The sequence below is a fragment of the Larus michahellis genome, chromosome 5, assembly GCF_964199755.1.
Source record: "Larus michahellis chromosome 5, bLarMic1.1, whole genome shotgun sequence".
Lineage (NCBI taxonomy): Eukaryota > Metazoa > Chordata > Aves > Charadriiformes > Laridae > Larus > Larus michahellis.
This window is the reverse complement of record NC_133900.1, coordinates 73395743-73417967: the sequence shown is the minus strand read 5'-3', so window position 1 is coordinate 73417967 and position 22225 is coordinate 73395743. Positions and strand designations below refer to the sequence as shown.

Below are 22225 nucleotides of genomic sequence, written 5' to 3'. Positions count from 1 at the left end.
CAGTATCCTCATCTGTATACCTATTTGTAGTTCAGAGTTTTAAAATTGGAGGACCAGAGGTCCTCCAATCAAGCAACCAAGAAAGTAAAAATCTGAAATGTATTTGTATTTTTATTTTTTTCTTGTTAATTCCAAGTTTATTTAAACAAAATATATAGTGGATAAGAAAGAAGTGGAGAGCAGGTTGCTCAGAGGAGTTGTGCAGTTTCCATCCTTGGAGGTTTGCGAGACCTGATCTGATCAAGCCCTGAGCATCCTGGTCAAAGCTGGCCCTGCTCTGAGCTGGAGGCTGGACTAGTGACCTCCCACAGTCCCTTCCCACCTGACTTGTCCTATGAATCTATAAATTAAATTAGGAACTCTTCAAAATGTCAACATATTCAAGCGACTATCAGTGGAGGTATCATGGTTGTAACTCCTTTTGGGTTTAGGTGGGTGTAGGCCCTTGCCATGACCTCTTGTACTTTTCATTTTCGCTAAATCTATGCTGTTCTTAATAACGATGTGTAAAGAACATTAAAAGAGGACAAAATTGTGTCATTGCCACTTCAAATTCTCTGCAAATAATTGGATTGATCCTAAGAGTCAGGTGCCCTGGGTCTGTACAGTGCTCTGATGGTTTTACTGTACTTTCTGCTGTTTGTGGGATGGAGGACAAAAAGAGGAAGAAGAAAAGGTCAGTTTTGTAGTGGGCATGTCTCCTTCCTTAGAGAGCTGCTTATAAATTAAGTTTTACTCATCATCTTAATGCCCCTGGGGAAAGGCTGGGATTGCCTCTGCACTATTAGCAACTGTAAGCTAATTTATCTAATTAGATGACATAAAGTGCAAGCAGACCAAAAATATATTAAAAAAAAAAAAGCTACGTGGTAACGAAACATGAAAGAGATGGCAATAGGTACCTTTGAGGGAAAAAGAGTGTACATTTACAAAACTTAGCTTCCTACTTCTTTTAGTGCTCCCATTAGTGGGATCCTGCTAATGGGAAATGTTAAATATTTAATATCTGACATTTCTATAATGTCTATGTAGTGCAGTAAAGATTAAGTATTTTACAGTGCATTTCAATTTAAAAGAATGAAAGTGCTTTTCAGACTGTTACAGGGGAAGCTGTCAGTGAACCTTGTATTTAGAATGAGTATTGCTTTCAGCTATAATAGACTCTTGGGACTTGTTTGCAGCAAGCTAGGTATGAAAGTCCTGATATCTGAGCAGCGCCTTTTGTTCATCCGCTGGGAACCTACGGAGCTGTGGCAAGCTCCTTGTTGCACTTCCCAAATTAAGCAGGTGTGCTGAAACCACCAAGCAGTTTCCACGGCCATTAGAATCATAGAATCGTCTAGGTTGGAAGGGACCTTTAAGATCATCTAGTCCAACCATTAACCTCACACTGACAAGTCCACCATTAAGTCATGTCCCTCAGCACCATGTCTACGCATCTTTTAAATACCTCCTGGGATGGTGATTCAACCACTTCCCTGGGCAGCTTGTTCCAGTGTTTGATAACGTCTTGATTTTCAGTGAGACTCGCTGGTGTTATCTGAGCCGTAACGGAAGGTCTTGCAAATACAGACTGTTTTGGTGCATTCCCACAAAGGAGTGCAGTAAAAAGCCAATGTGCCTACTTCATCTCTGTCCTTTCCTGACTTTTTCGTCCTTTCCCCCTGAAGACCTAGTGTTGTCTTCATTCAGCTGTCACCAGTGGAACATGCCGGTGGTCTTCATTCCTGTAGGCAATTTACTGAAAAATTTCACCTTGAGTTTTGAGAGGAGCGTATGTCTCTGTAATTTAGAAGCCCTTAAATCCCTTTCTAGTAATATAGCAGTAACATTTTTAGTTTTGGTGTACAATACAAATTGGTACAAGGACAGTAATTTAATTCCTTTCTTTTACTGGAATATCTGTGCTTATGTTAACACTGGAACAGATTTATATGGATTGCATATGTTCTGTAATAACGGCTAGCCAGTGTCCATTTGTGAAGATACATTGTGTGACTGTCAGAGTTACTGCTATCACTCTGATGCACTTTGCTTGACTTGAAGCCCATAGCAGTTCCCTGAAATAAGCTGGATGAGTAATATAGATTGCAAACTTTAGCACTGGAGGAATACTTAAGTCCACACTCATTTGATTCAAATGGAAAGAAAACTACTTCCAGGCATTCTTTGACCTTTCAGTGATATCTGACTGAATCTGCAGATGCAACCAAGGTATTGTGATTTTTTTCTAATGACTTAGTGATTGACTATATATTGCTGCTTATCTAACTAAAAGGCAGTAAATGAATGTGTAAGTGCTTTTCTTGTACATTTGTTTCACCTTGGTAAAATAGGTAGCTAACAAATGATCATCTTAAATGAAAGGAATGGTACAACATTTTAACTACGTGAAGTATACATGGAGATTAATAACTGACACATGACTGCAGCTTCTGTGAATGATTAGTCATGGCACAGGAATGTAAAGTTTGTTTGCTTTCTTAAATTTTGAATGGACTTGAATAAGCATACGAGTCTTATTTTCTTATATCATAGCTAGAATGGAGGCTACTAGGAAGGAGATTTTGTTAATGTTCTTGACACCACGATGTATCTACAAGCATGATTAAGCATCTCTTAGAAATATTAGTGGCATGATTTGAAAATGAAATACATGCAGGGAAAATTACATTTTGGGTCTTAAAACAGGAAAAGGCTGACAGTCAGAGGATGCCTACTGCTTCTTTTATGGGTTTGACTCATGGCTTGAGTTTTGTATGGATGATGTGTTAGTGCCTCTCTTGACATGTTTATTAGCTTACACTCTCTACTGCCATAAACCAAAGTGTTGGTGTTTTAAATAAGGGCCTGCCTCTTTCTGTTGGCACCAGAATGCGTTTAGATTTTTATAAAATACTCTAAATAGTGTTCAATATTTTATCAGTTTCTTCTTCACCTCTCGTGTATTTACTTTCCCTGTTTGTTAGGTTTTTTTTCCTAACCTTGCTTTTTTTATTCACTCACCGTAGAGCGGATAAAGCAGATGATGAGGACGATGAAGATCTAACAGTGAATAAAACATGGGTCCTTGCACCAAAGATTCATGGTGGGGATGTAACTCACATACTGGACTCCTTACTTCAAGGATATGACAATAAGCTTCGTCCAGATATTGGGGGTAAGCCCATGAAATAATTCACTAAATAGAAGATTTGAACCAGAGATGGCTTGCATTTTTTCAAAGATGGCAAAAATCCTCTTAATGCTATTTTTAAAACTTAATATAGCAAGCTAAATATAACAGCAATAAAATGCAATGGTTTTCTGGAACTGGTAAAAATAATGTTCTATGCAAGAGTAGATTTTTTTTTATGTTCTATTTACAATGTCTTTTTCTTCTATAAAGTATTGCTTTTTGGAGACAGTGGGCAATCTATAATAAATCATTAAAAGGCAATTATAGTTCTCTTTGTTTAACTGTGATCTTCTGACAGATATAAACCAGCCACGGTTATTTAAAAATTTGATCTTGAGTCTGTAGGAGTTTATTAAAAAATTATTCCTAGATATTTTTACTCTTACTTTAGAAAATGCATTGTAAGTGTGTATTTTGAGCAAATTTAACTTGAATCAGTCCTCTTCTTCCCCTAGCGCAGATTTTGGAAAACTTCATAAGAATCTAAAAATATAACTTGGGACTATATCCTTTCTAAAGGAATATAGGAGGGAAGAGTGCATTACTATAGATCAAACTTTGCAGCCAGTAGGAAGGCAATTTTGTCTTTCAATAGTCAAAGCATCAATTTGCATATAACTGTTAAATATTTGGAAGAATCTTGCGCTGAAAACATGGAATACATGAAACCTTGCCAGCTCTTGTCTACTACATGCATGCTAGATCAAACCAAGAAAAATAATTTATTTTCTCTGAGTTCGTTCCCTGAACTGTGAAGGGAGAGGTGGAGGACGTAATTATTTGTTAAATACTTGGCATTCCCTATCAAAGGAATGCCATGTAAGTCTGTAAGCTGCTTATACGATAAACAATACAACAATCTAGACTTGTTTTATTTATGTAGGAGAACAGAAAGATGCAATCTCAACTAAGTATTTTCTTTTGAAAGCTTCTGACAAATTGTTTTCTTCCCCAAATTTCTTAGTTCTGTTTTATTGTTGACTGTTATCCTGAAGATGTTGAATGGCAATTTTTTCTCACTGTCATAATATAATCACATGTGAATCTCATGAAGTTTGTTGTAAGTCTTTGCCTTCACATTCATTTAATTGAATTACTGCAAACATTTAGACAACAAGAAAGGTCTTCCAGCATATTTTTCCTTAAATTCTCAACGTGTGACAGATGTATAGCATTACTGTTTTTTTTTTCTCTGACTGCTTGATGCAAAAGGCAGCGAAGGGATTATGAGGGAATAAACTGTCTCCGCCAGGATTTCTTCTAATGTTTAGCTGGTAGGTAGGAATGAAAGAAGAAAGAATTCTGTTTCTCTACCTTCCCCATAAAACTTATAAATAAATGGAGAGAAAATAGAGGAAGATTATTCTGACATGTCAAATGAACTTAGATGGGCATGGAAGAATTTTGGTGTAATCCTTACCTTCAGTTTTCAGGTTATATATTGAGGATTAATAGGGCAAGAAATGTGCATTTTTGTGAGTAACTCAATGTACAGCTTTTTGGATTCCAAATATTCGTTCCTGCAAGAAGACGCTTGGTTCTAGCTTCTCTCACATAAATGCTCTCTTTCTTTTTCTTCTTCGCTGTCTTGATGCAATACTTCTGTACCAATCTGACCTTTGCTATCTGGGACCTGCCTCCATACAATATATTAAGATGTCAGGTTCATGAATAATCAGCCAGAGTGATGAAAACAGGAGGCATTTGGGAGTATTCACTTTGTTGCCAGGAGAACAAGTGTGAAGACAGTCTCTCCTCTGGATGGAGGGGAAGTTGCAGACTTCTGCCACAAGGCAGAAATTTTGGACAACATAAGATGAAATTTCCAACTTCAGGTGATGGTGTCGCATTCTATCCAGCGACTTGGGAACTGCAGCAGATATTTAATAGATAGAAAAACAAAATCAGGCTACAGTGCATTCATCTTAGCCTGCTTCAATTATGTGGATAAAATCTGGTGTTAGATTCCACATCTTCAGAGTATATGTCAGTACTTGTACAACAAGGTTATTGAACTGGAATTTCAATTATCTTTCAAAGCAATAATATCCCACTGAACATTTTTTGTTATTGAATTACAAAGCTCAGTTACAATAGCAACATTTTTTGTCTTGAACCTGGACATTTTGGGTTTGAATACCAGACCAGAATTTTGTTTTCTTCCTGATGTTGACAGAGAATTTCAGCGTCTCCGAGTGAGATAAGGGGGTTCATCGCTAAATATGCAGTTAGTTGAGGGAGATGGTAAAGGAGAGCCAAATGAAAATTGAAACATCAGAGGCAATACTGAAATATAATAGGAGAAAACCACACTCTGTCATTTTATGTTTGTCTCATTCAAATATTCACAAGTTGCAGTGATTTCTTAACTGCTTCCTTTGCTGTGTTTGTTAATCTTACTAGTCTTTAACTCAGTTTATGTAACATACTTTGAGGTGTTTGGACCATGAAGCAACTGGTATTAAAGTACCTTCTTCTCAGTATGAAGTAATAGTACTTACCAAATGAAGTCACTTATCTGTAGTATGAATCCTTTTAATTACAGATACAACCTTGGAGTGTTGATATATTAAAACAGTGTTATTCTCACTGTAACATTACCTTTTGGCTACCTGATTTTATCACCATACTGTTTTAGCTTCCGTTCGGCATCAAACTAGCTATTGCTTTTCAACTTTCCTTCTCTCACGCCTTAGGGACACTGATATATTAATATTAGCCTATCAACGTACAGCACATTTTTTCCAGCTATGTCTCATGTCGAGTGTTGCGTATTATATAGGTGAAACACAACCGATCAATCTGAAAGTTTAATTAAAAATAGGGAATAGTCGTCACATATCTACAACTCTAAGGAGTGTTTTCAATCAACAGTTTGAGGAAAGTCATCATTGGTAGAATTTTTAAGAATAGTGAGGATGATTGCTCATGGACATAGAGAAATTGGATGCCTAGAGAAATTTGGATAGTTGTAATTGCCCTATAAGCAGGGCATGGGTAAGTAATTGCATCTCAGTACACTAATGTGAAATGTCGTGTACTCAGGGATATAAAGAATATATGAACAAAAAGTGGACTTTCAAGAGACTAACAGAAGCACTAATTCTGAAAAGATAAGGATATTAGGGGGCTATTCTGTGGAACAGGTGCTTTTAGTGTAGTATTGATGAAAGGATGATATAGGCAGAAAAGTAATAAGCCTGAATAAGCAGGAAACCATCAGGTAAAGGTAGAGAAGTATGTATTCTGAGATGAAAAATATTTTGGAAGAATTGAAGGAAATACAAGAGCAAGATGTAGAAGAGCATATGCAGTGAATGTTAAAGGTACTGGGTGTGTGCACTGCACAGAAAATGATGGAAATAATAAAAGTTGTGGGGTAGGATTATTTGTTAAAGATGGGTTTCTTTTACATAAAAAGATAAAAGAAAAAGTGTGGAGAACAGGGCTCTGCTTTCATCAAAATCACTTTGAAAAAATTCTTCAGAGATGGAGCTGGAAGCCTGCTGTAGACACTTGAGGCCAAATTTTCAATACAGATAGCCATATAAGTAATACTCTTAGATAACTGGTTGTGACAATTATATTATTCCATTAAAAACTATTACAAATTGAAGGCCTCTTTTATTCCTGAATGTGGTAGTCACCTAATTTATTTGCTGAATAACCGCTTTATCACCAAGAAGAGATGCTTCTTTAGGCAATTAATGAGGAGTTATAGAAAACATGCTCAAAGAAAATAAGCCTGGATGAAATTATCAAAAGCGGTCTTAGTTTAAATTAAATAGCACGATAAGTAATAATAAAAAAATAGTGATACATCTTATACCTTCATTCCAAAATGGGGAATTGTGGTAAACTACAGGAACTGGTTAGTGAATTTAGGTGGACTAACACCCTATTGGGTAATGTTGAGGATTGGAGTAATGAAAATGGAGCACTATTGAACAACAGAAAGTCCAATGTTCTGCACTTTTACAATAATGTTAATAATTTCTGACAGATGAGGGTTTATAAACTGAGAATAACTGATAAGGAGAGCTCTTCAATGTAGCAGCCAGAGATATTTCAAATATCAAAAGCTACAAATTGGGCCTGGATAAATACAGGCTAAAAAAGAGGCACTTTTGATAGCAAGTGCAATTACTAAAATATTTTGTCAATGACTGAGGTAGGTTTTTATCACTATGATTTTTCTAATCGAGAGTAAACATTTTTCAAAATATAGATATTGAACTCAAACTGGGATTCAGAATATGCCTGGGCGTTACGCAGCATCATCCCTCACTAGGAGGTTAGCGATCCGTGCCTGCTGAGAGAGGCTTCTTTCCAGGTCCTGTTGCTTGTCAGGAAGTTCATTCTTGCTCTTGAATTCCAGGCACAAGAGTCACTTATTTACTATATTTATTTCTTGGGACAAGCCTGTCCTTAGTGATGTGCTCATCTTAGGTGATGCTCGATACCAGTCAAACCCTTTAAACCTGAAGTTTAGTCTAGTGAAGAAAAGGTGTCAAAACAGTAAATTAGAAAGTGTGAGTAGATCTCTCTCGATTGTGTTTAGCAAAGCCGTTCCCTTTGTGCTTCAGCCACATTAGGAACTGATGAACTATCCCGGGCGGCAGCTTGCCCCTTGGTGCTCTTCTCTTTGTTGAGTACACAATCTGCTGCACTCTCACCTTCTTTAGCCTGGCTCATATTGTCTTTCAGGTAAATATTTGAAGTGTGCTGTCTCTTTCTCCTCTTCCTTAGAAGCTTCTGTAAGTTTACAGTACTGTTTTGCACTTCACGCAGGATGCATTAAATAGCGTTCTTCCTACCCCTAGTGTTTTCGAGGCTGATAGCAAATTTTTGAAGTAAAATAAGAAGTATTCACCGTAGAAACGTCTTCTCAAACCATCTGTCTCTATTAGCTCTTTGTGGAGAGTAAATGAACAATAGTCATTACATGGATGTCAAACGAGTATCAAGAAAATATTTTCCTCCCGCATTTGTCATTTTCATGGGCTCGTATCACTTCTAGTTCAAGAACATGAGAAGAATGAATTCTTTCTTCTAATTCACAGAAGTACTTTGCTCTGTACCATGCAGAAGGACTAAGGTAACAAAACAGCCTCTTCCAGTCTTCTTGAATTGGATCTCTTCCTCTGGATCATTTGGGTCAATTAAAATAATTTCAACAGAGGCAGATTTTCAGATTCTTCACTGGCTCTTAATAGCTCTAATAGTCTTACTCAGAGCAGTATGGAAAAGGCAAATTGAACTCCGTGGCACATTACAGGAGAGCCCTTGTGGCAGATCAAGTACAGCTCGCTGCAAGCTGGAATAAATTATAAAATTGACACAGCCTCCATTAAAAACTGGCTTACTGACAGATCTCAAAATTTAGTTGTTAATAAGGAAATATCAGTGGCTGGGCTGTCTATAGTAGGTCTCATGGGAAATTCTTGATAAAAAATAATGATATTTTGAATAATTTCAGCAATTAATTTTTGCAGTAACGTTGGCAGATGACACAAAGAGTGTTGGAAAGGGAGAGGTTGTATCTGCAGAGTAATAATTTGCTCCTTCAGTAAAACTGGAGACATAAAAATTGTGAGAGGGGAAAAAAAGAGGTGGAGGGGAGGAAGCGCGGGGGTGAGAGATTCTGGATAGTAAAGCAGTGATTTAGGGGAAAACTTAGATATGTTGCGTAGTATAAGATCTTAGCTATGCATCCCTGAGCATTGTCCTGAGATGAGTCCCCTTTTGAAAAGGAACACAACGAGAAGTCTGGAAATGTTCAAGCAGCGCTGATAACGCTGTTACAAAAATTTCCAGTCCCGGTGTCCACATTTCAAGATGGGTCTGGAAACGACGGAGCAAATTTAGAAGTTAACGCTGAACAGATTATTAGGTTGGATTTGCAGTATGCGGTATGAACTGTTCAGATACTGAAGGCAAGTTTCAGAGGTGACCTGCGTGTAAGTCACTGTGTGCAAGTACCTGCGTCTGAAGAAGGGGTGTGATACACGGCTAGGCAGTGCTGAGAGTTGGAGTCAAAAACTTGAACCTAAGAACAAAGCAAGATTTCCTAACACTAAGGAGAATTAAGCATGTCCTACTACTACAGGGAAAAAACAGTGGATTGAGCATTGCTTGAGCAAGGAGGCAAGACACGCTTTGATCCGCCTCCTTGTGTTCTGGTCTAGCAGTGGGGTTGCTGTTATATAGATAAATAGATATTATAGATAGTAATGGATAAATAGGGTTGCGGAATTAAAGGAAGAGGATATCTGTTTGTGAGACATGGCGTATGTAAAATGTTATATTATACATATGTGTATATACCCACATACGTTATGTACTTTTTTTTTACTCTGATTTTTCAGTCTGTGGATATGGGCTCTCGTGTTGCCCCCCTTCCTTTACGAGCCCTGCAGATACTGAAAACATTTGCAGCTCAGGAAGTACTTATTATTTTTTTTTTTTTTTTCACCCCAGGAAATAAATTGGTTTCCAGAGTCTGTTTAAACTTTTTGTGAAGCATGCTGGGACAGGATAGGGATCAAGTGACTCTGTGCTCTGTGGTCGTACAGCCAATCCTTTGTGCAGCCTCAGTGGTGTGCCTTGCTGTCAGGCTCAGGGTCACAGCAGTAATCGGATTTGGAACCAGGGAGAATTTCCTCCCAAGTGAGATTGGCAGGGAAAAGGTATCGTGGGATATTTAGGAAATGTATCTTGCCTGTCATTGTAGCTGGCAAGGATGTTAATGATATCCTGTTTCTTTTTGTATGTCAGTTCGAGTTTTAGATTTTTGAGATTTGAAAAATCCTCTTACTTCAGATTTTAGGTTTGTTATAGAGCACTTAGGCGATCTCTGATGGTTTGCAGTATAAAGAAATCCCTCTCCTATGAAATCAAAGTGCCTTTCTGTTTGTACCTTCCCCCTTTTCCATCTGCAGATGGACAGAAATGCTTCATTTTAACATGCCTGATTGCGAGAGAAAGGCCATCAGAGCTTCATTATTAACCCTCTTCATTCCAGCTGCGACTAGGACATATGTCCTCTTGTGTCCGCATTCTGGCTCTCCAGAACAAGCTAGAAGAAAATGCTTGGTAAATTGATGATGTTAAAATGCATCCTGACCTTTTCGTTTGTACCCTTTTCCCCTATATCCAGTTAGGAGGAAAAAACAGAATTATCAGCGCCATCTGTACTTTGGATGTGACTTCCATGGGAAGTCACTTAGAATTTGTGCCCTTCTGTAAGTGTACAAAGTAAGAGAGTGTATTCTGTAAGAGAATATATTTTTAAAGCAGTTAATTTTTGTCTGCCCAGGGAGAGTGTTTTCCCTGTGTTTCTTAAGGACAAATAAGTTTGGAAATGTTTAACTTCTAAATGACTTTCACGTGAAGAGCTTTCAATTTGGTGTTTCAAGCTGTGTTTAAATCAAGCTGGTGAAAGGACATTAGTAATCCTTAGGTGTGCTGTAGTTGCATGAATTGAAGAAATCTGTGGTGAAAAGTTGTTTTATTTTTGTTACATGTTTTCAGTAGGAATCGACAGAAAGCAGTGCAGATTGATTCCTTACAGCTTATAAACACATCTGCTCCCAGACCTCATGGTTTGTCGTACAAGCAATTTTTTCCAAACATTTCTTTTATGTTTATGATTAAATTGTTATGTTGGAAGGCAGTTTTTGTGTTTTTTTTTTTTTTTTCTTTTTTTTACCCTTCCCTTCCCTTTTATACTTTTTATATCTATCTTGTATCTGTTCACAAAGCACAGGTGGGGATTGCAGTATGAAATAAAAAAATAATGTTGATAATTCCAATAATTCATATATGATCCTTCACAGAGTGAACAAACCAGAGATTTAATTATTCTGAATCTAATAAAAGAATATCAGATTTGTTGTCATTTTAGTAAATAGGTTAAATTACACTAACAATGTACAGAGTTAATTAAATATGTAACTATTATGGTTACTGTTTTGTTTAGTGAGAACTACGGTAATTGAAACAGATGTCTATGTTAACAGCATTGGCCCAGTTGACCCGATCAATATGGTAAGTTCTGATTTTTGATAGAAAACATTATCTGAAGGATGCTATGCATTAATATTATGAAATAATTCTAATCTCATTCAAATAAGTTTATTTCTTACTGTGTATTCTTATGCTGTTGGATATGATTGTGATTATTGCAGAAATATGTTTAGACTCTCCCTGTTTGAAATTGTTGTAATTTAAAACCTATATTTATTTTTTAAAAAAAATGAGACCACACAGAGGATATTGTATGAGGTCCTTATTTTGGTTTGTGTTGAACATTTTCACTATGTTTGTTTAAACCTGGTTTATCTCCGGCCCAGTATAATTTCCTGGAGCTACTCTTGGGGTTAAGAAAAATAACAATTGACCCACTGTTTTTGAAAAAAACTGTTTTCAGTGCAGTGATTTAATATTATTTTTCAAAGGCATAGAAAGAAAAACTGAAATTGACTCTTTTGTTCTCCTTTTTCCATGTCTTATTTAGTCTTATTTGTCCTCTTCAGAGAGAGGGAGAGAGCGAGAGTGGGTATGTGTGCAGGGGCGTGTGTATATACGTAGCTGGTTTCTTCAGAAGTTGAGCAATGCATCTCATCTAGTTTCTAGTAGACCTGTTGAGACCGGACGTATCTATTTGGCACCAACACTGAAGTAACAGCACTTCTGAGGAAGTTGAGTCTGTGGCCTTTTCTTAAATCACTTAGATTTTCTGTCACGATGCGCATTGTATGAAATGGGCATTTGGTCAAAGCACAGTTAATTCTAGATTAAGGATCTTGTAGTTTACACGTATGTCATCATGCTTGGGTAAGGAATCTTGACTTTCAGTGGTGGTAAGCCATGCTGGAAGAAACAGTGCTACTTAGATACAATGGATAAAAGTAGATGATGCAGATTGGTGGCAAAGGATATCCATTCCAGCATAATGGTCTAACAAGCTTAGTGTTATCATTACCTGGGGCTGTGGCAGGGAAGTCCGTGTCTCAGACCAGGGCTGTCTGCAAAGAAATGCGTGAGAGGGCAGAAGAGTGATGGGGTGGGGGAAACTTTTCAATTGCCACATCTGTTATAAGTGGTGTCTTTGGTTTTGTCTGTCTTCCTACTGCAGTCATTCTCTTTTGCTTCTCTCCATCTTACCCTCTTCTGAAGGAACTTCTTGTGGGAGCAAATACTTTGATGATACAGCAAATGGTAGAGGCTTCCTTTTCCAGTAACCAATGTAAGTCCTTCAGCCTGCGGCCAGTAGGCATTGTGTATACTGGAACTGGAAATGGGAAATATTTGCAGCTTCGGTTTTCCAGTTATAAAGAGCCAGCATGTGGCTGGCTTTGTACAGCGTGGCCCTGCCCCGTCTCCCATGCCCTCTTCTTGTCTTTGCAGCCCCCGGGCAATCTCCCTGCTACCATATACCATGGCCTCTCCTGTGCCCGCAGCTGCCTCCTGCTTGCTCAGCCCAGAGCCTGGGAGGCAGCGTTACCATGCACCGCACTTCCAGTAAGGACAGTATCAGCCATGGGACTATTTCGTGTCACTCGTTTAGAGGTCTTCCCACATCTCCTACAGCTGTCCTAGAGCTGGATGGTGATGCTTTGGCTAATAGAAGCCCGTCATACAGGCTTTTAGTCCAAGGCAAGGACAGCACCATATTGAAAAGGCGTATTACTTCATTAGAGGGCAGGATCCTAATGGTTATAATGTTTATCAACTGAATGTTTATCCCTCTAACCTTCTGATTTCTGTTAAAAAAAAAAAAGATAACAATGAAGCATGCCATCTAAGGGTAATAAGGTAAATGCCATTAAGACATAGAATTTTAAAAACTATTATATGTTTTTTTAAAATGGGCAGAGAACTACTTAGCAATTTAAATTATAGTCTAGGGGCACTATGGCCTTCATAAGACAGCAATTGCTTTCACTGGGCTTGGACTCCAGGAATCTGGATCATATGAGCATCTAACATCACTGCAAAAATCAAATGTTTGTGAAAATAAATGAAACCATATATATGCAAATAATTTGATTAAGGTTTCAAAAAAAATGGTTTTAATCTTTTAAATCTGGGAAACAACATTCTCAGCATAAAAATAATTGCAGATTTGACCCTGTAAGGTCTTTTTATGTGAGCTGTTGGTTTCAGTAGGAAGGCACTTTCCCTGGAGTCAGTATTGTTTGAGATTGTTAACTAATAATCCAAAAATTGCTTCCATTTCAAGGGCTGTCCTTAGCCCTTCATTTGATCACTTACTGTGAGAACACATATCTGTGATTCCCCATTGGACTACTCATTTGCCAGATATGTTAATTCTCTCTGGCAAATGATGTCCTTTAACTATTTAGTTTGGATACGATATGGCATGATGTAGAAAGCATTTTTTCTAAGAGTGATGCTGAAGCAGCATATCAAGGGAGTGTGTTTGTCCAGAAGCTTCAGAGGACATGTGTTACGAGATTTATTTTTATTATTTTTATAAGTCAGTCTGTTTTCCTCTTGCTATCTGATAGACTTTCATAAGAGGGATGCTTTAAGTATATATATGACATTCATTAGAATTTGTTTTGAAGGCTGTTGTGTTTTGGCTTTCACTATTTAACAAAGATCTACACAACATTCTAGATGGTATGGACACCCCATGCTTAAGAAGTGTTTTTCTACAGCATGTGATGACTTCAGGCATCTGCAACCTGAGTAAACATTTTTAACAAGCGTCTGGATCAGCGGAGCATTTAGGCTTCTAATACTCATTAAGTCTAAAGGTTTTTGAATCTGTCTTTTAGAGCTAACCTGTGCTGTGCATCGTGCAACAGTCATGTAAAATGCAGCGAAGTACATTTTTATGGCCAAAGTCTTGATCTTCAATAGCTGTGTAGTGGTCTAGGGATTTCTTAGCGGAATTTAGGCATGTAATGAATATTTAGAGCCTGGTTTACTCTATGTGGAAGCTCATTCAGTTGAGCACTTAATGTAGATGTACTAGGCTCTTGCTACCTTTCTCTTTCCTTCCAAACCAGGGCCAAGATGAAAAAAACCCACTCTGCTTGGTGGTACAAGTAGCAGAGTCTGATACATGGCCCCTGTGTAGAAAAGCGTGTTGATCCGCTCTCTATTCAGCTTTTGTATTTATTAATGGAACTCAGTATTAGAAGGTCCAGACTGAAAATTCCAGGATAAATTTCTAGGACTACACTTCACCAAAGCAGTTTGGTTTCCTTGTTATTTCCCAACATTTCTGCGCCTTCTGCGGATGATTTAGCTTTTGTTGCATGATCTTTGCTAGTTATCCATTGAAGGCTACTCTGTCTGCAAGCTGAAGGCCATACTTTGAAGCCGAGCACTCTTATTTTTAAGAAGATAGATAAACCACTGAGCAAATCAGATATTCACTGAATACACAAGGTGCTGCTTTGGTACACAGACTGCACGGCCTGGACACTGTTAGGATACAATTTTTCCTGTCATATTGTACCATTTACGGCTTTGTGTAGAATGTGCTGATGGTGAATTTTAAGCATCCTTTGACTTCAAAATTCCATTTCATTCTCAAGTTGCAGTAACTAGCAGCAGATTTTTAAATTTTTTTTTTTTTTAAGGTATTCAAGTGTCAATGTGATCAGTATCCTAATACAGATTGCTCAATGTTATTGTACTCGTGGAGGATGCTTTGTGGTCAGGTGTGTCACTGCGCTTATTCTACTAGTCACTAAATTTGTATTGAAGGTTTGAGGGTTTTGTACTCTTACTTTACAGTGCCAGGTAATTTATATTAAGCACACTAGAATATAAGTAACCATGACCCAAAGATACATTATCTGAAGCTACCTGGAAATCCCGTACTCAGATGCACACTCTCTATTATTCTGTAAAGCAATGTTTTTTTTAACTCTGTTTTTGAATGATATTAAATGCTTTGTTACCGAATGAATAGTAACTACCATAAAGGAAAGGTGAGGCTTAGAAAGAGACAGAAGTAGATGCTGGAATTAGCAAGGCCCTGGTCCTGGACATACCTGGGCATGTACTTCAGTTTCATGTGTGAACCAAGTCATGTTGACTTAAGGATTTAACAAACACTATAGGAAAAAAATGCAAAGTAAGGAGTGTATAAACAGAAAAATACGAACTCTCTCTCTGTTTCCCTCCCTGTCGGTCTATTACAGAGAGCTGTGTGTCTAAGTGAACATAGTTCCACACAAGAAACATAAAGAGAATAAATCACAGTGCTATCCAAATGCTGCAGCGTACGCTAATATTTCAGGACTGGGTGAACACTGCTTGATAGGGCTTGTCGAGGCTTGTGAACTACATTTGAAGCTTTTCCTGGGGGTTGGGATTGCTTTCATGTTAGAAGATGACCGTTTTGAGGAGAACCGTTGTCACTGTGAGCTTTATGATGACAGACTGAGAGGAAGAGCATGAAGGATGCGCTCCTGCCCGTGTTTGAGAATTTATGAGGTTTCATAAGGTTGTGTGGGTTCAGTGTGCAAGCACTGCAAATTTTCGGAGAGTCAGGTGTATGCATTTTATGCAAACTGGTTCAATTCTCTTCAAAATGGCAGGAATATTTGTTCATAAATCAGGACAAAAGTACCGGCAAGTCTTTGAATATTACCTGTTTCTTATAGCACAGCATCTTCTTTGGATTTAGCTAGAATAATAAATTTATTCCCAACTTACTCTTTTGTTTTTATTAGGAAAGATAGATTCCAATCATTTTGGTGCCTGTCAGCACCGCAAGTGATCAGAGTTAATTGACTGTTACTTAGATGAGTGTTTGAGATTGATGGACACAGAGTTCATTTACAGCAGCTGAGTAAATATTCCTTCAGTAGACTTCAGCATTGCTTTTTATTTTTTATGAAATATATTTAAGTGTCGAAAACCATATGGCTGTTAGTATTTCTTATTTTACCAGCTCTAGGAACTGGAGTAATACTTTACAAATACAGTTTCATTAATGTTCTCTGTTTTATTCTGAAAAAAAAATTAGCTTAAATTGATCAGTCTGGCTCTTGCAGGCAGGTAGTTTGCCTGCTGCTGTTGCAAGGTAACTCTGAGCTTGCCCTGTGCGGTTTCAGGGGAATTAGCCAAGTACAGGCAATGTTCTGCTCATACCGGCTCAGCACCGCAGTTCCTGTGTCGCTCCCAATTTCTATGATCATTTTGAAAGGAATGGCGAGGGATGAGCAAACAGGCAGCTGTTGTACGACAGACAAATGTTGTGGTAGCTTTCTGAAATCAAACCAGAGTACAGGCATCTTTTCAGCCCCCGCTTTAAACAGCATTTAGTACTTGTCGTAGTCTCTTTACTGGTTGTCCCTTAATAGATATGAAGTCAGGGCAGTTAGTTAAGGTTGTGCACAAGACACCATAAAAATCTATGTTCTTTGCTGTAAAATGTGCGCTAATTTGTATGTGCCATTTAGCAATGCTATAACCTAAGGCTGCAGTCTTTTTGTGCTGTGGTTCGCTCTTAAATTTTGTGTTAGACTAGTTCATGCTTTAGGAAATACTGGTTTTGTATAGTACTATTGTATCACTTAAGCCACAGTTGGCATCGATTCAATATAAATAATGAAAAAAAAAATAAATATTACTTTGACTTAACTCCCCTGACATCAGTAGAGTGTGCCAGCATGTATTGGTTGGAAATCCAGTTTATACCATCTCAGATTCTTAGCATCCACAGCCAGAGCAATGACCAAACTGCCCTTGAAGCATCTGAGATTTCAGATTCTGGATTTGCATAAGGCTAATTTGTTAAAGAAATAGCAAGTCCTGAGCTGTGTACGTGGTTGGGGCTAGAAACCAACTTTGCAAAGCTTCTTCCTTTTTATTTGTGGTCAGCCTGTCAGTGTGTTGTGGGCAAGCACCTTATTTTCTTGTGTTCCCAGTACTTTATCTACTTATATGTTGATGTGAATGTACTTCTTAAAGCTCTTCCTATGGTACTTCTGTGAAGGATTTCTTCCATGGTCACTTTCTCTTCTGCTCTCAACTACTCCTTGATAGTTTCATGCACAAATTCAGCAACCTTTCTGTGACAGTTGCCTGCTATTCTCTGTATCTCCTTTTGTCCAGTCCAAAATATTGCCTTGTGTCCCTCACATGTTCACAGATGTTTAGTTAGCTCAATATAGCTAAATCATAGCGTTAAATCTTCCCACTTTTTGACCCTTCCATGCTCTCAGTTGCCATGGATAATCATGATATGTCACTGTGGTCTGAAATCTCCAAATTTTCTATGATCAGATGGATCTTAGAACGAGGAGGAAGGTCTCAGTTGGAGTCTTGCAAATTCTGATTTCATAGCAACTTTGAGGGGATTTATTTTTATTTATTTTTTAATCTGTCACACAGAATCTCTTGTCCAGACTCCCATTGTTACGATAACTTTTTTTTTTGTAACCTTTCCAGTTGCAGTCTTGCTCTGTTCCTACCATCTAGAGATGTCTGTATTACAGAGAGAATTTTCCACTGTTTCTCCTGAGTCATTTCTTGCTCACGTTCTTTCTCTCTCTCCTCTTTCACTGCACCTTACACATAAACAGTTTCCTTTCACTTTCAAGGCACTTCAAAGCCTATCCCCAGCCATTTTTAGTTGTTTTTTTTTCCCCAAGAGGCCATTTCCTATCTCAGATCTCGCTCGCTTCTGCTCCCACCCTTTCAACTCTTCATACCACTTTCTCCCAAGCTGCACTTTATGGTTGAAAGAAACTTTCTGTAAATGCCTGCAAAGCCGCTTCATTATTTCTCATCATGTTCCTGTTTAAACTTATTTTTCTTTTCTTTTTTTTTTTTCCTCCCTTTTTTTCCCCACCTTTTTGTGGAGGCTACAAAATATCACAAACAACTAAGCTTTTGTTGTCCTAAAAGCACTGCCTGTACTTCTCGCTGGTGTTGGGTTCTCAGTTTCCTGTTACTTATCCCCCCAATGCCTTTCTAAATCCTGTCTTTTATGTTAAATTCAAACCGTAAGCTCCTTGCAGAGGACACATATCCTGTATAAGCAGTATCGACTGCCTGCAAAATTCAGTTGTGATCTGAGACGATCTGAACCAAGAATAATGTTAATATAAGCGCCACATAGCACTTCACTGGGAAGGTAAAGGTACCGACTTGCACTAAAGCTAGCCGAAAGAGTGATTTACTCCTGTTTTTCCCTCCAAAACTGTATGGACTGCTTGGGTGTTCTGTCGTATTGTAACTTCTGATGCCTTAATATCCTCTCCAGATACTTTGCTTCTTCTGTGTACTTTGTCTGCTTCTGCTGTGGTTGCCTCCCTCGTGTCTGCAGCTGAGACAAGCTACGTTTAGTTCTTTGTCTTGTACCTCTCATCTCTGTGTCAAATAGATGATAAACAATTTGAAGAACCTTACACACCTGTTCTTTGTTATTAATTCCTAATCTGTCTGTCTATATGGAAATTTGTGATGCTGCATTCCAGCTGTGGGAATGATTTTGCTGGCCTAGATTTGAACTGGGTTTCGGGAGGAAAGGCAGGGGATGTGCTTTGATTGCTACAATAAATAGCTTGTAATGGCTTGTTGCAACAGAAGGGGTCCTTGGCGATGGCTCCTACCATACAGGTTATCATTGCCTCCTTTGCTGCTGTGCTCCGGAGGAAAGCTGCTGTCGTTCCCTGGTCCCTTCAACAGCTGGTGCCAGGATCTGTGCTGACACTACGAAACCTCATCCTCTCTTAAAAGCTGGGCAGCTACAGGATTTTTCTCCTGACAGCACGTGCTTTGGGAAGATCACACTTGATGAAGCAGGGGAGTGGTCTGGACGCTCTTTCCTCCAGCAGCTCCTCCAAGCTGTTTGCCAAGGACGCAGACCCACTCCTGGAAAGAGTGTCGCCCTGCTCCCTTGTTAGCAGGGGTGACAGCACTGGCAAAATAGCTGTTAAGAAATGCAATGTGCTTTTGCTAGTAAGTGAATGTAACTTCCCTGCCTGTTGATCTTGACCTTCAAAGCTGTAGAGGGACTTTTTGCATGGGCATGTAGTGATAGGATGAGGGCTAATGACTTCAGACTGGAAGAGGGTAGATTTAGATTGGATATCAGGAAGGAATTCTTTACTGTGAGGGTGGTGAGGCACTGGAACAGGTTGCCCAGAGAAGCTGTGGCTGCCCCATCCCTGGAGGTGTTCAAGGCCAGGCTGGATGGGGCTTTGAGCAACCTGGTCTACTGGGAGGTGTCCCTGCCCATGGCAGGGGGGTTGGAACTGGATGATCTTTAAGGTCCCTTCCAACCCGAACCATTCTATGATTCTATGATTCATTATTTTCATTCTGTTGTTGTATGATTTTAAATTTCATCAAGTCTCATGCATTCTGGGTGGTTATTTTAACCACTGTGGAGAATGCACATCTACCACTTTGTTTTGGACTATTTTGGAGTTTGTCATTCATTGGCATACCGTAAGTGCTGCATGTGATTTCACCTTCTTGAATAACAGTAGTGTCTCTATTGTAGAGGGTTATCCCCACAGAGTTATGCCCTTGGGACCGGTAAGGAAATAGAGGCTCTTTTAGGCAGTTGTTAACAGTTGTCCATGCTCTCATATCTTCAGCATATTTCTTATATCTTCAGTGTAGCAGATATTCGGAGTTGCACGACTGCTGCATCAACCAGAAAGCTACACTGATAGGAGTGCTGTTCTTTCATGCAGATCACATATCTTACAAGAGTTTCAGTGTAGAAACCAAACCCAGATAAGTCTCCTTGCTGCCAGTGTTGGGATTTCAGAGTGTGACAGAAAAATACCATGGAAATAAAAGAGCAAACTGCAACTGTGCAATAATCTTGCTTTAAAAGCAGTTGCACTGTACTGAAAGGTGAACCATTATGTTTGAGACTATAGTTTATTTATAAAAGGCATGTATGCTTGAGTAATGTGCAGCTTTGTCACTTAAGTCATTTGTGGGACCAATTTTGACTGCTTGAGTATCTGTAGTTACAGGAAGGTATATGTAGCTGCAGAATTTAGAAAGTACAGTCAATGGAGTTGATAAGTCATTATTGACAACCTCAAAGCCAAACCTTTAATCCATACCAGTATTCAGTCCTGTGTTTTTAATATATATGTATGTGTTTATGTTTTTTTTGGGGGGTGTATGTGGTTGGTTTTTTTTCTTTTTTTTTTTTTCCCTGAGTTTTCTTCTCTGGTTCTTTCTGTAGTGTAATGTTTTTTTTCTATGAGTGGCAGTGTCTGAAGTGTTCAAGTTTCAATTGAAAAGCACACCAAAACTTTTTGTACCATTTCCAGTGTGGGAGTTTATATAGATGATATATGTAATCTGCTTCCTCTCCTTATTCTCTCTTCAAATGCCCAAAGTCTAAGCTGATCAAATAAAAGCAGAGATTTTGCTGAAGTGCATTAGTTAGTTCTCTAGCTAATCTTTTGACTATTGGCAAGATTTTAATTACAGTTTCTAATCTACAAAGCATTGAAATAAATCTTGCCATTTATTCATATTGTTGTTTGCATCTGTCACTTTGCATGTTCAAAATAAGGCCTGGATAAGCCCAGATGCCAAATTATGATATGAAGACAGATAGATTATTTTTTTTTCTGTATATGTAGGTCTTGCTGTACTCCCGTACCTTCCGTAGATGTGATTTGCCACACTTCCGCTTACCCCGTGCATATGTTCTCATAGCATCTTCCAGTGTGACTATCTGCACAATTATAACAACATAATCGGTTAAAAGACTCTGGGAGCAGACGCTGTGCACTTCAGTTCAGTGTATTTCCCGCAGCCCCCACCTCTTCCACAGCTGCAGTATCACTAATGTGATATTACAGGTACATGTCAGGATCGTTGTGATTTGTTGGATCATTTAGATCTCACCCTAAGGTCACTAGCTTTAGATTGCCCTAGTGAGCAAACTAAAAGAGTTTACCAAACCAAGAAATTTTACTTTTGCTTCAGTACCAGCCATGGGTATGAAGCTCTGAAACCATCGCTGGCCCTGAAGCAGCTCAAAAATCTTTTTAGAGGGCTTTTAAAGCAGCCCACCAGGGAGAGCAACCACATTTTAGATGTTTTGTTAAGAGTAGTTATACATCAAAGATAGGTTAAGCGTTTTAATAAATTACTTACTAGCCCCTTATTGATGTCCAGAGATATTTGGGTGAGGGACAAGGTAAAGGTTACAGGAGTTTATTGGCAGCACACTGGCAAGATGAAGATAAATTGGCTAATGCTTGGTGCTTTATTTGGTGCTTCCCTCTTAGGAGAGGATGTGGTTACCAGTTTTGTCTATGCTTTCTTTGTTGTTTAAACCTCTTAATCAGCATGCTAGATGGAGTCTTTAATATTAAATCACATCTCTTAATGTCAAAAAATATAGAGTGGTACAGTGTTTTCTTTAGTTTCCCCTTCATAATTTTTTTTTTTTCTGAAGAATACCCTGCCTATCTCACATAAAGTTCCAGTTTAAGGAATTAGAAAGCTGGATAGAATGAAGAAATACGGGGGAAATAGCTTGAAGCTCAGATAACTGAATAAGATGAAGTCATCCCTCACTCGGTAATTGAACTGAGTTCAGGGGCTCCTTATGAAACAGATTTCTGAATTAGCTTTTTGCACTCCAGAAAACTCCAGGTGCCTTTCAGGTGACATTTTCAATCTGGGAGAAAAGTTGAGGTGGATTTCTCACCAAAGATCATAGAATCATAGAATGGTTTGGGTTGGAAGGGACCTTAAAGACCATCTTGTCCCAAACCCCCTGCCCTGGGCAGGGGCACCTCCTGCTAGACCAGGTAAAGAGGGAAGATGAAAGGACCGGAGTATGTTTTTATACATTTTTCTCTGACATTCACTGGTAATGAACTGTATTGCCGGCGTGTAGTTCACTAACACAGTTTCTCAGTTCTGAGTTTGGTTTTGGGTCTTTTCATTGACTTTGTGTTTGGCCTCAGAAAACTAGGCCACTTTTTCCTGTTCTTAAACAAAATGTGTTGCAGTTAACATCATCCAGCCAGCAATTTAGCTACCCACTGCTTGACT

At 38.6% G+C, this 22225-nt stretch overlaps 1 protein-coding gene across 2 annotated transcripts in view; it reads left to right on the top strand.

Annotated features, from left to right (window-relative positions):
* GABRG1 (gamma-aminobutyric acid type A receptor subunit gamma1) overlaps window positions 1-22225 on the top strand; it is a 57458-nt gene that overhangs the window by 14638 nt on the left and 20595 nt on the right. Inside the window, exons 2-3 of one of the 2 annotated variants that reach the window (XM_074587959.1) lie at window positions 3012-3160; window positions 11160-11227. The exons of the other annotated variant lie outside the window; for it this stretch is intronic. Of the exons in view, the coding sequence (XP_074444060.1) occupies window positions 3012-3160; window positions 11160-11227 (217 nt within the window). The remainder of the gene's footprint in view (window positions 1-3011; window positions 3161-11159; window positions 11228-22225) is intronic. 2 annotated transcript variants of the gene reach the window in all.